Source organism: Mya arenaria, chromosome 3 (assembly GCF_026914265.1).
Source record: "Mya arenaria isolate MELC-2E11 chromosome 3, ASM2691426v1".
NCBI lineage: Eukaryota > Metazoa > Mollusca > Bivalvia > Myida > Myidae > Mya > Mya arenaria.
Genome location: NC_069124.1, coordinates 37008000 through 37028665, shown reverse-complemented (window position 1 = coordinate 37028665; position 20666 = coordinate 37008000). Strand labels below are relative to the sequence as shown.

At 38.4% G+C, this 20666-nt stretch overlaps 1 protein-coding gene across 9 annotated transcripts in view; it reads left to right on the top strand.

The window, feature by feature from the left end:
- LOC128229269 (glycerophosphocholine phosphodiesterase GPCPD1-like) overlaps window positions 1-20666 on the top strand; it is a 66515-nt gene that overhangs the window by 1260 nt on the left and 44589 nt on the right. For 5 of the 9 annotated variants that reach the window (XR_008260065.1, XM_052941086.1, XM_052941087.1 and 2 more), the window contains exons 2-6: window positions 1614-2314; window positions 5909-6060; window positions 11207-11263; window positions 11545-11696; window positions 14466-14528. Coding sequence is in view for 8 of the 9 variants with exons in the window: in XM_052941086.1 (XP_052797046.1) it covers window positions 2115-2314; window positions 5909-6060; window positions 11207-11263; window positions 11545-11696; window positions 14466-14528 (624 nt within the window). In the remaining variant the exon portion in view is untranslated. Of the gene's footprint in view, window positions 1-1542; window positions 2315-5908; window positions 6061-11206; window positions 11264-11544; window positions 11697-14465; window positions 14529-20666 lie in introns of all 9 variants that reach the window. The other 4 variants (XM_052941089.1, XM_052941090.1, XM_052941091.1 and 1 more) reach the window with 3 other exon arrangements.

Below are 20666 nucleotides of genomic sequence, written 5' to 3'. Positions count from 1 at the left end.
CATGAAAGTTTTAAAGAAATGCTTTCTATTTTTAGCCAGGTCTGCATGAGCGAATTCTATTTTTAGCCAAGTTTACATGTAAATGTAAATTCAAGTCTAGAGTTAAGGGAGACAATTTGCAAGTCTAGGATTTTGAGAGACAATTTGCTTTTTGCTTCTGCAGTTGATTTTGTGAATTACTCTGCCTTGTTCTTGTTGAAAGCTCAAAGGCCATTTTTTAGCTTTAAGTTCTGTAGTTTGCGCATTCATCTTAACAAAATTGGTTGTGAATGTTTAAGTTATGCACCTGGTGTCATTACTGGCCACACCCAGGGTTCACAGGTTTGGTAAACATAAATCTTGAAAGGTTTGAAAATCTTTTTGTGTGTTCGTGCATCCATCTCAGGACAATTGATTGTGAATGTTTGTTCAAATTGATCAATGTTGTCCTAGGATGCCCTTGACTTTGACCTTTTGACCAACTTTTTTTAACTTTTAAAACTACAGAAATTTTTACTATGAGTACAGTTTTGAAAGCATTGTTGTTGTTTTTTTTTCAGATGACTTTTACTTGGCACATATTAAAATAGTTCATGCAACTAATCTGCTTACAATACTTTCTGGGCTCAGATGTTGAACGTGCTACGTTTTCAGGTAACCCAAACACAAAACATAAACTATATGTCTGTTGCCTTTTACCCATACATACATGCTCTGGATTGATATGACCACAAAAGCCATGCCAGTAGAGCATAGGCCCTTTTGGGCCTCTTGTTTATTATTTTAACTACATACATACCCAACACATTTTTTATATGTAGTGAGATGGATATTTTACTATTTGCTCAGTGGATAATTATTAATAATTATATTAATTATGTCCCCCTTCGAAGAAGAGGGGTATATTGCTTTGCACATGTTGGTAGGTCGGTCATTCGGTAGATCGGTCGGTCTGTCGGTAGACCAAAGCTTGTCCGAGTGATAACTCAACAATTCCTGGATGTATGGTCATCAAACTTGACATGGAGATAGGGCCTGACCAGTAGATGACCCATATTGATTTTAGGGGCCATCCGGTCAAAGGTCAAGGTCACAAATACCTTAAATGAAAAAAGGATTTTAAAGCTTGTCCGAGTGATTAATCGACAATGCCTAGACCTATGGTCATCAAACTTGACATGGAGGCTGGGCCTGGCCAGAAGATGACCCCTATTGATTCTAGCGGTCATCGGTTCAAAGGTCAAAGTCACAGTGACCTTGAATGAAAAAAAGTGGTCCCATTGGTAATTTGACAATGCCTGCACCCATGGCCCTCAATCTTGGTTTGGAGGATGGGTCTGACCAGTAGATGACCCCTATTGATTTTGAGGGTCATCTGACCAAAGGTCAAGGTCACATTGACCTTTAATGATAAAAAGTTCTGCCAGTGATAACTTGACAATGCCTTCACCCATGGCTTTCAAACTTTACTTTGAGGTTTGAACTGACCAGTAGAAGACCCCTATTGATTTTTGGGGTTATTGGGCCAAAGATGAAGGTCACATTGACCTTGAATGATAAAAGGTTGTCCGAGGGATAAGCTCTAGGGTTCACAAAAAGATGCACGCTTGATGTGTGTAATTGGATGTTTACAGTATTTATAAATTGTGTACAAAAGGCAATAACATTTCGAAGCTCAGTGCAAACATTTGCGAAGAAACTTTAATATGCACATGGGAATTGTTGCTCTTCAACATTGAGCTGTTTATCAAAGGCAAAAAAATCTGAGCTCAGTGGTGTATTTATGAATTTGTTTACAAACATAACTTGTTGTTAGTAAATACTGTGGTGGTCACACATTCTAAAGGAAGCTTCATCACAATACAAGGCCAAAGAACAAATTTGGTTATGGAGTGACGCCAGATATTCATTTTGACATTGTGAAAGGATAATGTGCATTCTTTACATGAATTATAATTAAGGTACATGTTCTTATGATAGCAATGTCAAGGAAATAAGTTAGAAATTAATGAAACTTTTCGTGCTGACTTTCTGACGAAGACTGCAAATTCTGTGATTGTGTACATGACATTTTTTTCTTGTGAACATATTTAGGCTGATTGTATGATAGCATTTTTAAGCAACAATTTAAGACAATGTTGAAGTCTGTCACATACGAGGTGTTGTTCCGAGTTCGCATAAAGACAGAGCCGGGGGAGGTGGTGTGTATCACAGGCGACTGCTCGGAACTCGGGAACTGGAACCTGTATAAGGGGCCACGGTTACGCAGAGAGACGCAATGCAAGGCAGCCCCTGAAAGTGTTGCTCAAGGAGCCTGCAAGAATGGCCAGAATGGGTGGGTAAATTATTAGTTTTTTGCCTCAATTTTCTTCACTTGGTTACATGGTATTGAAGCTTGTCTTTATATAAGTTTGTCACCAGTGCTGGTCATCATTGCCATGCACAACTGTATGCTGGTCATCATTGCCATGCACAACTGTATGCTGGTCATTATTGCCATGCACAACTGTATTCTGGTCATCATTGTTGTGCACAACTCTATGCCCGTCATCATTGCTATGCACAAGTGTATTCTGGTCACCATAGCCATGCACAACTGTATGCTGGTCATCATTGCCATGCCCAACTGTATGCTGGTCATCATTGTTATGCACAACTGTATGCTGGTCACCATAGCCATGCACAACTGTATGCTGGTCACCATAGCCATGCACAACTGTATGATGGTCATCATTGCCATGAACAACAGTATGCTAATTATCATTGCCATGCACAACTGTATGCTAATTATCATTGCCATGCACAACTAAATGCCCATCATCATTGCCATGCACAACTGTATGCTGGTCATCATTGCCATGAACAACTGTATGCTTTTCATCAAAGTCATGCACAACTGTATGCTGGTCATCATTGCCATGAACAACTGTATGCTTTTCATCAAAGTCATGCACAACTGTATGCTGGTCATCAACGTCATGCCCAACTGTATGCTGGTCACCAATGCCGTGCACAATTGTATTTTGGTCATCATTGCCATGCACAACTGTATGCTGGTCATCAATGTCTTGCACAACTGTATGCTGGTCATCAATGCCATGCACAACTGTATGCTGGTCACCAAAGCCATGCCCAACTATATGCTGGTCATCATTGTTATGCACAACTCCCTGCTGGTCATCATTGCCATGCCCAACTGTATGCTGGTCATTATTGCCATGCACAACTGTATGCTGGTCATCATTGCCACGCACAACTGTATGCTTTTCATCAAAGTCATGCACAACTGTATGCTGGTCATCAATGTCATGCCAAACTGTATGCTGGTCATCAATGTCATGCCCAACAGTATGCTGGTCATCAATGTCATGCACAACTCTATGCTGGTCATGATTTCCATGCACAACTGTATGCTGGTCATCAATGTCATGCACAACTGTATGCTGGTCATCAACTAGGCACAACTCTCTGCTGGTCATCATTGCCATGAACAACTGTATGCTGGTCATCATTGTTGTGCACAACTCTATGTCCGTCATCATTGCTTTGCACAAGTGTATGCTGGTCATCAATGCCATGCACAACTGTATGCTGGTCATCTTTGCCAGCACAACTCTCTGCTGGTCATCAATGCCATGCACAACTGTATGCTGGTCATCATTGCCATACACAACTCCCTGCTGGTAATCAATGTCATGCACAACTCTCTGCTGGTCATCAATGTCATGCACAACTCTATGCTGGTCATCATTGCAATGCACAACTCCCTGCTGGTCATTAATGCCATGCACAACTCTCTGCTGGTCATCAATGTCATGCACAACTCCCTGCTGGTCATTATTGCCATGCACAACTGTATGCTGGTCATCATTGCAATGCACAACTGTATGCTGGTCATCATTGCAATGCACAACTGTATGCTGGTCATCATTGCGATACACAACTCTCTGCTAGTCATCAATGTCATGCACAACTCCCTGCTGGTCATCAATGCCATGCATCACTCCCTGCTGGTCATCAATGCAATGCACAACTGTATGCTGATCATCATTGCCATTCACAACTCCCTGCAGGTCATCAGTGCCATTCACAACTCCCTGCTGGTCATCAATGTCATGCACAACTCTCTGCTGGTCATGATTGCCATGCACAACTCTATGCTTGTCATGATTGCCATGCACATCTCTCTGCTGGTCATCATTGCCATGCACAACTCTCTGCTGGTCATCATTGCCATGCACATCTCTCTGCTGGTCATCATGGCCATTATTTACAATTGCAGTAAACTATTTAGTTTTGATTGATTCATGTCAATTGCTGTTATGATTAAGTTGGTATTTTTTGTGATGAAAAATTACTTGAAAATTATATTTTGGCACTCTTTAGATAAAGATAATTATTATACCTCACTTCTATAGAACATAAAAACGCCAGGGCAATATTTTCGACTATCACCCCGCACTATCACCCTCTGCGGCACTGTCACCCTCTGACGTCATAAAATTGAAAATACGCTACAAATACGCCGCCATGTTGGATTTGTATGTGAAAAATTATGATTAATATAAAACTGGCATTGCAACCTTAAAATGCACTAATTATAAAACCTCACTTCTATAGAACATATAAAATTGGCATACATGAGATTTGAAAGAAAAAAAAATACCCTATACTGTCATATTACATTTTTTCTTTCAAATCTCATTTTATGTTTATGGCAATGTATTATATTGATGATATACATGTTCAAGTATGTATAAAATATAATTTTGGCTAGTTGATTTTTTTTATTGTGACTTTAATGAGCCTTTGTCATCAAGCCACTGTGCAGTATAGGGTATTTTTTTTTCTTTCAAATCTCATTTTATGTTTATGGCAATGTATTATATTGATGATATACATGTTCAAGTATGTATAAAATATAATTTTGGCTAGTTGAATTTTTTTATTGTGACTTTAATGAGCCTTTGTCATCAAGCCACTGTGAGCAATTCTGCATTAAACTATTTATTCCATGTCATTTATTCAATAGTTTTCATCCTATTGTTATGAAACTTGATCAGGATACTTGTCTGCATTTTGTCTTGAACAGTTATGAATATGGGTCAACTCAGGTCAAAAACTAGGTCATATCTTAGATAAATAAATTCCCTATCGTAAATAGAATAGTTTTTATTTGTTTTGAAACTTGATGAGAATACTTGTCTGCATGTTGTCTTGCAATAAATAATATGGATTGTCTCATCTAAACATGAACCACATCGATATGAGCGTAGTTCATCAGAAACAAGTAAACTGCACTTTTTGAGAGGCCTAAACAACATGCCCCAGGTGAGCCTTTAACCTATTGCTTCAAGGTCTATTTAATACATAAGGAACACAAATCAAGAGAACTAATTTAGGATAGACTTTCAACAGAAATACTGCGCTGTTGAAAAGCTCATAAGTACAAATTGCTAATAGGATTCTTGATGAAACAGCCCCTATGGATGGTATTCAGTATAGTTCTTAAAATTAACCATGCCTCAGTTATTCAATTCAGGCTATAAGCCAATTAATTTTACAGTCCAATCAAAACACTCAGATTCTTCTCTTATAATGGAGTTGAATAAAAGGTGGTCATTGAGAAGGGCCCCTGTCCTTCAGGGCTGTTGGGTTGTTGTCTTGGACTGTTCTCAATAGCCATCTTAGATTCAACTAAGCATGACCACAGGGGATATATACATATAGGCTTAAATAAACAAAAATACTTTGTTTCAGCCCCCTGTGAGCATGACAAAAAACAAGGCAGAAAACAAATTAAATGAGCAAAACAAAAATGTAATGATGCAAAGAAAGGTATGAGAGGCAGTAAACTATACCTTCAGACAACTCCCATGCTGTAAATAATCTTGAGAATGATGGAACTATCTTCATGATGTCATTTCAGAGATGTCTGGGCCAAAAAGATAACTTTTCATGGCAGCATCAACACACATTACCGCTACTATGTGGCACGAGTCTACCATGATGATGACGAAGACAGTGTACTTGTAATGCGTTGGGAGACAAATATCAAGCCTCGAAAATTCTCAATCACAGGTACATAACATGACATTGATACATTCAAACAAAGGACAATTTGTAAATGTATTTTACCAATTGTCTAGTTATCAAGATTTCTACACTCATGTTTAAAAAAATAAAATAACATTGAAAACAGATGAATGATGTCTTTCACTACAAACAGGGCAACATATAGTCATTGGACTGTCTATCCCACGGTTTCCGATCAATAACTTGTGAGACGGACCTCAAACTTGGTAGGCAGGTTGGTCATGACAAGCCGATGGACACTATTGATTCTGAGGTCAGTGGGTTCAAGGTCTAAGTGGTGCTCACATTGATCTGAAAATCCATTTCCTAACAATAACTGAAGAATGCTGGGGATGCAGCAATGTCGTGACCAGTAGATAAACCCTATTGATTTTGAGGTCAGTGGGTCAAAGGTCAAGGTTGTGGTGACATTGACTTGAAAATCTGTTTCCAATTAATAACTGAAGAATGATTGAACCAAGGGACCTCAAAATTTAAAGGCAGGTTTGTCATGACCAGCATAATGAATTCAGTTGTTCAAAGATAAAGATTTTGGTGACATTGAGCTAAAAATCAGGTTCCAATCAATAGTGCTAGGGGGCAAGAAGATCAGACTTGGTTGGCAGTTTCAGTTTTAGTTCACAACTGGCTGAAAGGAACCGAGCTCTATTTGGCCAGAAGAGCTTATGCAATGGTAATGTATATGTAGTATGTGCGTCTTTGTGTTCGTGTGTCTGTAAACAATTTCTTGTTAACACGATACAGTCTTCAGTTTTGATTGTATCTTGATGAAACATGTACAGTATTTAGATATCCATTAGAGCTCCGTTCCTTTGGAAAACCAGCCAGATCTGCCCATGCATGCCTAGATTATGGGCCTCGAAAGTATAAAAAATCAGTGCATCTGTAAACAATTGCTTGTGAACATGATACAGTCTTTAGTTTTGATTGTATCTCGATGAAACTTGTACAGTATCGAGATATCCTTTAGAGCTCGGTTCCTTTCGAAAACCAGCCAGATCCGCCCATGCCTGCCTAGATTATGGGTCTTGAAAGTATAAAAAAATGCTATTTATAGCCAAGTCTATTTTTAGCCAAGTCTACATGAGCGAAGTATATTTTTAGCCAAGTTTACATGTAAAGTCACAATTGCTTGTAAATGTTTGTTCAAATTATGCCCCTGGGGTCATAACTGGCCACGCCCAGGGTTCACAGGTTATGTATACTTAAATTGGGAAATGTTAAAAACCTTTTTGTCTGAAACAGCTATGCAGATCCTTGCTATTTTGAACAAGGCTTTATTTAGTGGTCTACTACCATGGGTGTTCAAATTATGCCCCTTGGGTCAAAACTGGCACTGCGGCGGGGGTCTCAAGTTTCCTAGAGACTTATTTAAGAAATATTTTCAAAATCTTTTTATTTCAAACCACAAGGCCCATACCTTTGATATTTGTTGTGGAGCATCATATGATGACCGTCTAGCAAAACATTTGAAATTTTGCCCCTTAGGCAAAAGCTGGCCCCACCTTTTTTGACTTACTTTTTAATTTTTAAAGCTACAGCAATGAAATTTTGACCATATACAGTTTTTTCCGGTGTATTCTTGGCATAGTTTTAGACATTAGGCTTTCAATTTATATAAGCACACATGCCCTGATACGACAGTGAGTCATGCATACGTTTGGTGAAGCAAAGTAGTTCGGATTAAACCTAGCTGTTTAACATCAAAAGAGTATGAAGCATTCATAACAGCACAAGTACTGTTTCTACATAGGTATGTACATTAAACATAAATAACATTAAATTTATCAATAAACTTTAAAAAGCACAATCATATTCTCATTCATAAAAACAGACTTAAGTTCCGATAATCTAAAAATAGTTTCAACTTCATTAAGTGACCTACATTCTAAACATAGTTTCTACATACATTAACTGACCACATGTTTGTCCTCACCGCGGGAAAACGACCATCTGATAAGCTCTGAATTTTAAAAGTTATTATTGCTAAAGTTGCTCGTAAAAATAAAATCATTTTCCTTAAAGAATTAACACGTGTAATTTCATAAAATTTGTCTGTTGTATGCTATCTAATCAAAGCACCGAAAAACCTTTAGAAGCGATTGAAAAGAGCATTTACTGTAACTTCAAATACATGGGGATACGTCGACTGAATTGATATAAAGCTGTGCATTTTGAATGGAATTATTGCTGAATTTGTTTGTAAAAAAATGATTTTCCCTAAACAAAACATGTATGTTAATAAAAGGAAATGATATATATGATGTATTGTAATTTCCTATCGTATGATTTCTAATCAAAGCAACGAAAAACCTTTAGAAACGATTGAAATGGGGCATGCATGCATTGTAACACTAAATACATGGGGATGGGGGATTACGACGATTGAAGTGACATTTACAAAAACAAATTGACACAAGACGCCATAAAGATATAGATATGTATGTTTCTTTGCCCAATGTGGGCACATTTTTCGCTTTTATTTATGTGCTCTACACCCATTCCCATAGTTCAAATAAAATTTGCAACTCTCACATATTTGCCCGCAGATAGTCTTTCAGCGCCTCGCGCTTTGTTTATCTCTGAAGAGCCAAATTTAGGGGGTAGAATATCTGGGGGACACAAGTGTGTCTTAAACAGTGGGTCAAAGGTCAAAGTTGTTTTGACCTTGAGCTAAAAATCTGTTTCAGATCAATAGCTAAAAAATGCTCAGTCCCACGACCCTCAAACATGATAGGCAGGTTAGTCATGACCAGTAGATAAATCCTTACAATTTTAAGGTCAATAACTGATGATCACTTAGGCTTAGAAACCTCATACTTGGTTGGCAGTTTGAACACTACCAATGGATCAATTATAATAACCAAGATTTCAATATCGTAAACTTAATAAACCCATTTACCTAAATAATTATACCCCCACAAACAAAGTTTGAGGGGGTATATAGGAGTGAGCTTGTCGGTCGGTCTGTCTGTCTGTCGGTCGGTTTTCCTGGTTTCCGGACGATAACTCATGAAAGGCGAGACAGATTTGAAAATTTTTTGGTACACAGGTGTAACATCAGAAGATACAGGTCAAGTTCGATATTGTGGCTGGTGGGGCCAAGGCCAAGGTCACTGTTACTAAAAATAGAAAAACAGTTTCCGGACGATAACTCATGAAAGGCTTGACAGATTTGAACAATTTTTGGTACACAGGTGTAACATCAGAAGATACAGGTCAAGTTCGATATTGGGGCTGGTGGGGCCAAGGTCAAGGTCACTGTTACTAAAAATAGAAAAATGGCTTCTGCTCCATAACTTTAATTGGGCATGAGATATTGTGATGAAACTTGCTGTATAGGCAGCCTCTGTGAAGACAATGCTTGTGATTGAAAATGGGGCCAGTGGAGTAAAGGTTTTTGTGCACTGTTACGAAAATAGAAAAACGGTTTCCAGACAAACAATACATGCATGATAAAAGAAGATGCATTGTGCAGTAACCTTGGAGTTATGGCCTCTTTTCAAAGGAATGGTTTGCCATTCCTGTGTCCAGGCGGCATTTGGGGGTATTCGTCACTCCTGTGACAGCTCTAGTTATTATTATTATTATTATTAATTATTATAATTATTTATTATTATTATTATTATTATTATTATTATCTGGGAGTAGGATTGTTATTGATTCACTCACTCACTCACTCACTCACTCACTCACTCACTCACTCACTCACTCACTCACTCACTCACTCACTCACTCACTCACTCACTCACTCACTCACTCACTCACTCACTCACTCACTCACTCACTCACTCACTCACTCACTCACTCACTCACTCACTCACTCACTCACTCACTCACTCACTCACTCACTCACTCACTCACTCACTCACCCACTCACCCATTACCCACCCACTCATTCACTCACTCACTCACTCGCTCGCTAACTCGCCTCACCTCGCCTCGCCTCACTCACTCACTCACTCACTCACTCACTAACTGTGTCTCCTGTGATAAACAATGTGTTTGGACCAATAACAAGCGTTTGCCAATTAGAAGATATTGAGTGTTCATCGTAGCAAAGCAGACAGTCGTCTTAATCCGATGGGTGTGATCTTGTCACTTTTATTGGGGTGTCATCAGCAGACAATAAATCAGTCAGTCGCATACTGAATGTTGAATATGACTGATTCTGATTCTATTCTTTCTGAATTTCTTAAAGACTTGCCTATAAGACGGGCCCCCTACTTTGAGGTTAAAAATCGGGATCCAATTTCCCTGTCTTATAGTCGAGGAAATACGGTAAGCTAAAGCTGCGCTTTTCAGGAAGCTGAGCTTATTTTTGGCACGGGTATCTCAGCAACTTCTTGATGTATTGCATTGAGACTATACAATGGTATTCAACCACCCAACCTAATTGAAAAACCAAGTTAGATAACTGTATTTTGCAAATAATGGCCCTTTATTATTTGACTTAAAAATTCTGGTTAAAATTTTGCATGTAACCACATTTATGTTAATATCTCAGCACATCATGTATTGCATTGAAATCTAATCTAACAGTGATCCATGCATGTTTCGCCAAAACTTTTCAATCCTTCCACTGAAAAGCGGCGGAATAGTCGTGGCGCTGTCTCTGTGACAGCTCTTGTTGAAGCTACAGTTTTGACATTTGGACCATGTGTAAATCTTTGAGAAAAAATATCAACTTATAGTGATTACAAAAGTCAAACACTTTTACTCAGGTGGGTGATTTAGGGCCATCATGGCCCTCTTGTTTTTATTCTCTTTAACAATTTTCATACCATTTTATACACGCCTGTTCATAGAATGGGATTTATTATAGTTTCACCTGGAGCATACCGGTGGGTGGGATTTTTGTTTTAAAAGTGATAAATATACCCAAACTGCCTGGGAAAGTCGTCATGAAAATATGTTATTTGCTGAAGGCTATCAGTCCCTATAGGCCCAAATACTTGAGCTGTGTATCTGACCAACATGGTTGTTTCAGGGGCATTAGTCACGTTCCTTTGACAGATCCTGTTTCCTTGACTCTACAGAAATCATTTTCAACAAAATAAATGACTTAACACCTTTTGACACGTATGCCTGTCGTCCAAAGAAAAACTTAATGCTTGGTATTTGTTTACAGAGGCGATGTCAATTTGTGAACCACCTTTAGAAGATATTGCAGTGTTTGGAGAATACGGTAAGAACTTGGACATCCATCTAAAGCCTAGCTCTTCATCTTAAATATGTGTGATGCAGAAAGTTGTCCGAAATATTAACTTTGTTGAGAAACATTGTTTTATCCTTCAGGTGCTCATTTCTCATAATGCTGTGATTCACAAGAGACTGTGCATTACATTAATATTGAAAAATGTACTATCATGGATTTGTGTGGTATGAGTTCTTCTGCATGGAATTTTATTCTTGTGAATGTCCTTCAATGTCAGAAAACCTTAAAAAATAGGTTTTTACTTCATTTAGATGGTCATTGTCACATTACAAATGGTTGGCTGACTGACCAAGCCCAAATCAACATTCACCTGCATGGCTCCCCAATCAAGATATGGAATGCAAAGCTTCGTGACCAGCAACTCAGTATCAAGTGTACGCCACTGGACCACAAATACAGGGATGTAAGTATCAAGTGTACGCCACTGGACCACAGATACGGGGATGTAAGTATCAAGTGTACGCCACTGGACCACAGATACGGGGATGTAAGTGTCAAGTGTACGCCACTGGACCACAGATACAGGGATGTAAGTGTCAAGTGTGCGCCACTGGACCACAGATACAGGGATGTAAGAATCAAATGTTCCCCACTGGACCACAGATACAGGGATGTAAGTATCAAGTGTACGCCACTGGACCACAGATACAGGGATGTAAGTATCAGGTGTACGCCACTGGACCACAGATACGGGGATGTAAGTACAGTGGAAACTCACTAAACCGGACAAGGTCCGGACTGGGCAAAATTTCCGGTTTAGTGAGGATTCCGGTTTAGTGGGGATTTGATGTACGGGGTCAGTTTACTCAAAATATTAACTGAGTTAACCTTTATAGTCTTTTGTCCGCTAGGGACAGTTCAATTCTCCGACGTTTAAACGAAGGTTGAGACATGATTAAAGCACTTGCAAAAGTGATAAGCATAATTAAACATTTCTGCGTTTTTATAATCATCTTTTTTCCAAGTCTTGAAATAAAAGAACTCTCGTAATTTAATGCTTGTTTAGTATGTTTGTGATTTAATTAACGCACCGCTCTAATTTGATTCAATCATAGAAGTCTTTAGATAAAACTACCCTCCAAAATGATCACTAAATATCCGTTTCTAGTTCTTTATTTTCTGCAACAAACAAATTAATGTTTCAATCAATTTTCTTTTCACAAGTTTGATTATCGCGCGACAGTCAATCCACAGCGCAATCATCATTATCGAGTTAACACAACATCACAGGTGTAATATTTAACGACGCACCGGCTGTCAAGACAAAGTGACACGCGATTCGCGAATTCCTAATACACAAAATTATTTTGACATGTTTGAACAAATAAACGTCGGGTTTTGTGAGATAAAATAACGTTGACAACTAACAAATTTTCTCGATTTTTTGTCGGGTATCCGGAATTCCGGGGTTCCGGTTTTGTAGGGATTTTTTTACATTGAAAATAGAAGGGGAAAAACGGGACTCTGAAAAAAGTCCGGTATCCCGAGGATTCCGGTTTTGTGGAGATCCGGTTTAGTGAGTTTCCACTGTATCAAGTGTGCGCCACTGGACCACAGATACGGGGATGTAAGTATCAAGTGTGTGCCACTGGACCACAGATACGGGGATGTAAATATCAAGTGTGCGCCACTGGACCACAGATACGGGGATGTAAGTATCAAGTGTGCGCCACTGGACCACAGATACGGGGATGTAAGTATCAAGTGTGTGCCACTGGACCACAGATACGGGGATGTAAATATCAAGTGTGCGCCACTGGACCACAGATACGGGGATGTAAGTATCAAGTGTGCGCCACTGGACCACAGATACGGGGATGTAAGTATCAAGTGTGTGCCACTGGACCACAGATACGGGGATGTAAGTATCAAGTGTGCGCCACTGGACCACAGATACAGGGGTGTAAGTATCAAGTGTGCACCACTGGACCACAGATACGGGGGTGTAAGAATCAAATGAACACCACTGGACCACTGATACGGGGATGTAAGTATCAAGTGTGCGCCACTGGACCACAGATACGGGGATGTAAGTATCAAGTGTGCGCCACTGGACCACAGATACGGGGATGTAAGTATCAAGTGTGCGCCACTGGACCACAGATACGGGGATGTAAGTATCAAGTGTGCGCCACTGGACCACAGATACGGGGATGTAAGTATCAAGTGTTCACCACTGGACCACAGATACGGGGATGTAAGTATCAAGTGTGCGCCACTGGACCACAGATACGGGGATGTAAATATCAAGTGTGCGCCACTGGACCACAGATAGGGGCATGTAAGTATCAAGTGTGTGCCACTGGACCACAGATACGGGGATGTAAGAATCAAGTGTGCGCCACTGGACCACAGATACGGGGATGTAAGTATCAAGTGTGTGCCACTGGACCACAGATACGGGGATGTAAGTATCAAGTGTGTGCCACTGGACCACAGATACGGGGATGTAAGTATCAAGTGTGCGCCACTGGACCACAGATAGGGGCATGTAAGTATCAAGTGTGTGCCACTGGACCACAGATAGGGGCATGTAAGTATCAAGTGTGCGCCACTGGACCACAGATACGGGGATGTAAATATCAAGTGTGTGCCACTGGACCACAGATACGGGGATGTAAGAATCAAGTGTGCGCCACTGGACCACAGATACAGGGAAGTAAGTATCAAGTGTTCACCACTGGACCACAGATACGGGGATGTAAATAACAAGTGTGCACCACTGGACCACAGATACGGGGATGTAAGTATCAAGTGTGCACCACTGGACCACAGATACAGGGATGTAAGTATCAAGTGTGCACCACTGGACCACAGATACGGGGATGTAAGTATCAAGTGTGCACCACTGGACCACAGATACAGGGATGTAAGTATCAAGTGTGCACCACTGGACCACAGATACGGGGATGTAAGTATCAAGTGTGCACCACTGCACCACAGATACAGGGGTGTAAAAATCAAGTGTGCACCACTGGACCACAGATACAGGGATGTAAGTATCAAGTGTGCACCACTGGACCACAAAAAAGTACTGGTTTCTACTGAGAAATTAGACTCAAGAGTGATTCATATGATAAATTAGTATCAGCTTAATTTGATTTTGTTAATTCAAATCTTTGCAGAGGTATATTATTATCCAATCTGAGGTGTTATTTCTGACACATTTCAGGAGCACATGAATGATGAGGGGGAGACACTTCCAGAGGCTGCACAGGCTATTGTCTCTGTTGTGGTATGGGTTCATTGTTTCATGAAATATATTGTAACAACTAGATATGATGACGCTGTTGATAGATTATATGTAGGGATGGCAACGAGTACCCGAGTACTCGATCAAACCTCTGAGTACTCAAGTACCAAATCACTACTCGAGTACTCGGATTTTTTTTTTATAAAAATCACCAAATACACGATTTACAGACAAAATATCAGATCTGGTTAGTTGCCAATAGGACAATTTACAGTCCCTCTAATCCCCGCTGTGTATACAATTGACCTCAATCAATTAGTTGACAGTTGTTGTAATAGTTGCAAACTGTCAACAAACGACCCCTATTTCAAATTAGCACTGATGTCAATTAGCGAAGTTTTGATAGCGGTACTTCCACCTACACAATTCTATTGTATACCAATTAGAGACCTTTCACCAAACAATGGACGCTAACGAGCGAAAGAGTATCGACCTTTACAAGAATTGATTTCTTAATGGGCGTATTTTAACTATTTTTGCAATGATTATCACAATTGATTGGTTGATATTTTAAATCAAGAATTATGAATATTAATGAGGTAAACAACAATTACACAGTTCAAAAAAACTATCATTTAAAAAAAATAAAATTGTAGAGTAAACAACTAAAAAACTGAACTTTGTATTGAATTTCATTCACTTTTTTATGAATGCTATTAATTTTCGTTCATTGTAATTCTGATTGTTGTTCATTTCTGCAGTGCATACTTGTATAAAATGAAACGAATAAAACAAATTAAAAGCCTGAAACAACATTTGTTTTCTTTTTATATCAATTTTTGTTAAAATACGTAATGAAAGTTTACTTTAAAGGTGAAAATGACCAATAATACGACCAACGCACAATATACGCCATTATCGATACATGTATACACAATCTTGTCTTCGCGAACACATATTCAATTTTTCCGAGTAATCGAGTACCCGAGTACTCGATTGAACGATCGTCCGAGTACTCGAGTATTAATTTTACTACTCGTTGCCATCCCTAATTATATGTCTAAACACTCAATTATCACAAAAGTGACTTCTTTCTTTCATATAATCTATCATCATACGGTGGCATTTTCAAATAGTGATTTTATGATTCTAGTTGTGTCTGTCAAAGACAAGTTTTTCACAACCATTGCTCATTTGCCAATGATCTGTGTTGTCATTTTATCATACATTTAGTGAACTATCGTATATTTCATCCTTACATAATTTAGTTTTTAGCTCCACTGGCCGAAGGCCATGGAGCTTATGTCGTCACAGATTGTCCGTCGTGAGTGCGTGCGTGCGTGCGTGCGTAAATTTTTACTTTAAACGACATCTCCTCTGAAACTGATAAGCGGATTTTGACAAAACTTCACAGGAATGTTCCTTTGGTGGTCCTTTACCAAAATTGCTCAAATGGTTCCGGTCCATTGCACAATATGGCCGCCAGAGCTAAAAATAGCAAAATCTTTAAACGACATCTCCTCTGAAACGGTTCGGCAGATTTTGATGAAACTTGACAGTAATGTTCCTTGGGTGGTCCTTTATTAAAATTGCTCAAATGGTTCTGGTCCATTGCACAATATGGCCGCCACGGCTAAAAATAGCAAAATCTTTAAACGACATCTCCTTTGAAACGGATAGGCAGATTTTGATGAAACTTGACAGAATTGTTCCTTGGGTGGTCCTTAACCAAAATTGCTCAAATGGTTCAGGTCCGCTGCACAACATGGCTGCCAGGGCAAAAAAAATAGAAAAACCTTTAAAGAACATCTTCTCAGAAACCGATGATCAGATTTTGATGAAACTTAACAGAAATGTTCCTTGGATGGTCCTTTATCAAATTTGCTTCAATGGTTTCGGTCCACTGCACAAGATGGCCCCCAGAGGTAAAAATAGAAAAACCTTTAAACGACTTCTCCTCAGAAACCGATGATCGTATTGCAATGAAACTTGACAGAAATGTTACTTGGGTAGTCCTTAACCAAAATAGCCCAAACAGTTCTGGTCTGCTGCACAACATGGCAGCCAGAGCTAAAAACAGGAAAAACCTTTACACCACTTCTCCTCAGAAACCGATGATCAGATTTTGATGAAACTTGACAGAAATGTTCCTTGGGTGGTCATTAACCAAAATTTGTTAAATGGTTCCAGTCCACTGCACACCATGGCTGCCAGAGCTAAAAAATAAAAAAAACTTTATACGACTTGTCGTCGAAACCGATGACCTTTTTTCGATAAAACTTGACAGAAATGTTTGTTTGGTGCTCCTTTACTCAAATTGCCCAAATCATTTCGGTCCACTGCACAAAATGGCAGCCAGAGCTATTAAAGTAAAAAAATTTTTTATATAACTTCTCCTCAAAAATTGATGATTGTATTTCTATGAAACTTGACGAAAATGTTCGTTAGGTGGTCTTTGCTTGAACCTTTTGGCCAGTGGAGCACAGGCACTGATGTGCCTCTTGTTTATTTTTTGGTTCACAAATTTTTTTGGAAAAAATGTCCACCGGGTGGTCAAAAAAAAAGAAAAAAAAAAAGAAAAAAGTCACAAAACATACTCTTAAAGGGTGAAAATCAGAGAACTACATATAAACATTGAAAATTTATATCATTTACTTGACATTTTAAGTTTTTAAACTGCTATGAATGCATGTTTTAATACACTCAAAGTTTCTAAAGTTCTAATTAAACACACAATTTAAATCTTACATACTATGCATATAAAACATCAATGAAATTGACTATAAAACATGTTTACATGTATATACTACACTTTTTATCCCCCGCCTTGAAAAGGCGAGGGGATATAGTAATGGTAGGCACGCTTCTGTGCGTGCATGCGAGCGTGCCTGCGTCCGTCCGTCCCACATTTATTTCTTTGCATTTCCTCTTACATTTCTCATGCGATTTCTACCAAACTTTCACAGATTGATGATCATAAAGTGAAGCAGCGCATATTGTTGGGCTTTCCCGATTCGACCATTTTTAAAAGAGTTATAGCCCTTTGCTTATTTTACATTTAAAATTGGTTTCTTCGCAAATCCTCTTACGTTATTCATGCGATATCTACCAAACTTTCACAGATTGATGATCATAAAGTGAAGCAGCGCATATTGTCGGGCTTTTCCAAATCGACCATTTTTGAAAGAGTTATTGCCCTTTGCTTATTTTACATTTAAAATTGGTTTCTTCGCAACTCCTCTTACGTTTTTCATGCGATTTCTACCAAACTTTTACAGATTGATGATCATAAAGTGAAGCAGCGCATATTGTCGGGCTTATGCGATTTGACCATTTTTGAAAGAGTTATTGCCCTTTGCTTATTTTACATTTAAAATTGGTTTCTTCGCAAATCCTCTTACGTTTTTCATGCTATTTCTACCAAACTTTCACAGATTGATGACTATATAGTGACGCAGCGCATATTGTCGGGATTTTGCGATTCGACCATTTTTAAAAGAGTAATAGCCCTTTGTTTATTTTACATTTAAAATTGGTTTCTTTGCAACTCCTCTTATGTTTTCATGCGATTTCTACCAAACTTTGACAGATTGATGACTATATAGTGACGCAGCGCATATTGTCTGGCTTTCACGATATGACCATTTTTGAAAGAGTTATTGCCCTTTTTTTACATTTAAGATTGGTTTCTCGTTACTCTTCTTCCGTTTTTCATGCAATTTCTACCAAACTTTCACAGATTGATGACTATAGAGTCACGCAGCGCATATTGTCGGTCTTTCGCGATTCAGCCATTTTTGAAAGAGTTATTGCCCTTTCTTTATTTTACATTTAAAATTGGTTTCTTCACAACTCCTTTTACGTTTATGACTATATAGTGGCGCAGCGCATATTGTCAGGCTTTTGCAATTTGATTTTTTGAAAGAGTTATTGCCCTTTCTTAATTTTACGCATTTCTTATGTTCCTGAGAAACTACCCTTACCATTGATTGGCTTTCGTTATGAAAAATGCCCCCATGAGGCGGGGAATATGGCTGTCTATGACCGCTCTTGTTATCAAAAATACATTGAATATCGCTCAGCAAGACATTTGTTTACCTTTAAGGGTATTCTAAAGCAAAAGTGAATGCAGAACACTTAAAAACTGACCAATATTAAATTTAAAAAAAAGAGACGGCAAATTTTACGCATTAAAATACACAAAAATTGCACTGTATTAAAACAATACATTACATTTTCTAAGCATTGTTTCAGTTATTTCAATATTGTAAAATGTCAAAGTGAAATAATTACCAATTTTGTTTTTGTAAATAAGGAAGTTACATTTTATGAAGACATTTGCGCTTTAATATTGTGAAAACAATTCCTGAAAAACTAAAAACCAAACTAGACCTAGATTTGAGTTTTGATAACCCTTACCATGCGGGGTCCTAGTTGTGTGTAACCTGATCCATGCTAAGTCCGGATATTTTCGGACCGGGATATTTACCATGAGATGTTCCATTTCAAATTCAAATCTTGCAGCAAATTACCACATCAGTTCATAAAAATCACATAGCAAAATAATAAATCTAGCATGTGACTTAACATTTTGTACCAATGATAGTAAACTGACAGAGAAATCCATAATTATATATCGGATATTTTCATCTTCTCCCAACTCCGCCATTTTGTGTATACATGTGTTCACAGGGCATCAATACTTCATGCTTGTTTATTTTTCATTTTAAAGAGTATTCCTTGGTTACAACAATAAATCTCATTTATAGTGAAATATCAAGTTCATTAAAAATCAAAATGGACTTATTTAAAACAGTTTTCCGTGTTGTTTTATCTAAATGTTTTGCACACAACTCCCGGCATTAGTAAATGTCATTGACACAAGTGTTCAACTCTTTCATTGTTTTTACTCTACTATTAACCCAAACATAATAAACATGTAATCTAGAATAAACACAAGCTTACATTGACTCAATGACAAGTATTTCAAAACCATTCTGTGATTTAAAATCCACAAACACCACCAACTGAACTTGTGAAACTAGGACCGGTGTTATAAAATGTTTTTCTCACACATAATTTACACATATTTGTGTTTACTAATTCGATGGCAGCCGCTGACACTTTTATTTTTTATCTATAAAGAACAATATTTTCATGACCTGAATTGGCAGGGAAAAACAACAATCACGTGACAGTTATTGTTTGTGTCGTCTGTTAAATTTGCCAATGTTTATTGCTATTGTTATTGTAACAACTCCTGCATATTTTAATTAATTAATTCATACAAAGAATGACTGCTATCGTCAATTCCACCATTGCCAATGGAGCTGCCATAACAGTTGACTGGCTCACATGCTATCACTAAAAATTGGCGAATACGGCTACAGAACAACAAAACAGTCGAGATCTACTGCATTCGTACTCTTATCAGTTCGTTTTTCTTTCGTTTCGCACCAAAATCAATACGGTCGGGAAAATATTTTTGAATGTTTTTAAAAAAAAATTGTACTTTTCGGAAAATTAGACCCACAGGTTTTGTAAACCAATTTATATAAAAGTAGTGGCCTTAAGGCAGTGTATTGATTTTATTGGATGGTGCACTGTTTGTTGTTCGTGTATCTATACTAAAAGTTCTTTCAGTGTGCAAGCAATTTAACATAGTATTGTCAGTGTGCAGGCAATTGAACGAAGTCCTGTCAGTGTGCAGGCAACTGAAAAAAGTCCTGTCAGTGTGCAGGTATCTGTATCAAGTTCTGTCAGTGTGCAGTCAATTATCAAGTCCTGTCAGTGTGCAGGCAACTGAACAAAGTCCTGTCAGTGTGCAGGTATGAAAATCAAATTCTGTCAGTGTGCAGTCAATCATCAAGTCCTGTCAGTGTGCAGGCAACTGAACAAAATCCTGTCAGTGTGCAGTCAATCACCAAGTCCTGTCAGTGTGCAGGAAACTATGACAAGTCCTGTCAGTGTGCAGGAAACTATGACAAGTCCTGTCAGTGTGCAGGCAACTGTGACAAGTCCTGTCAGTGATTATCCAGGCAACATGTTTGACCAGTATGTTTTTCAATATTCTTTGAGAACAAATATCAAGCTATATTGATTAAAAAGGTTAAACGCTTTTACTCAGGTGAGTGATTTAGGGCCATCATGGCCCTCTTGTTTTATGACACTCCTGAAATA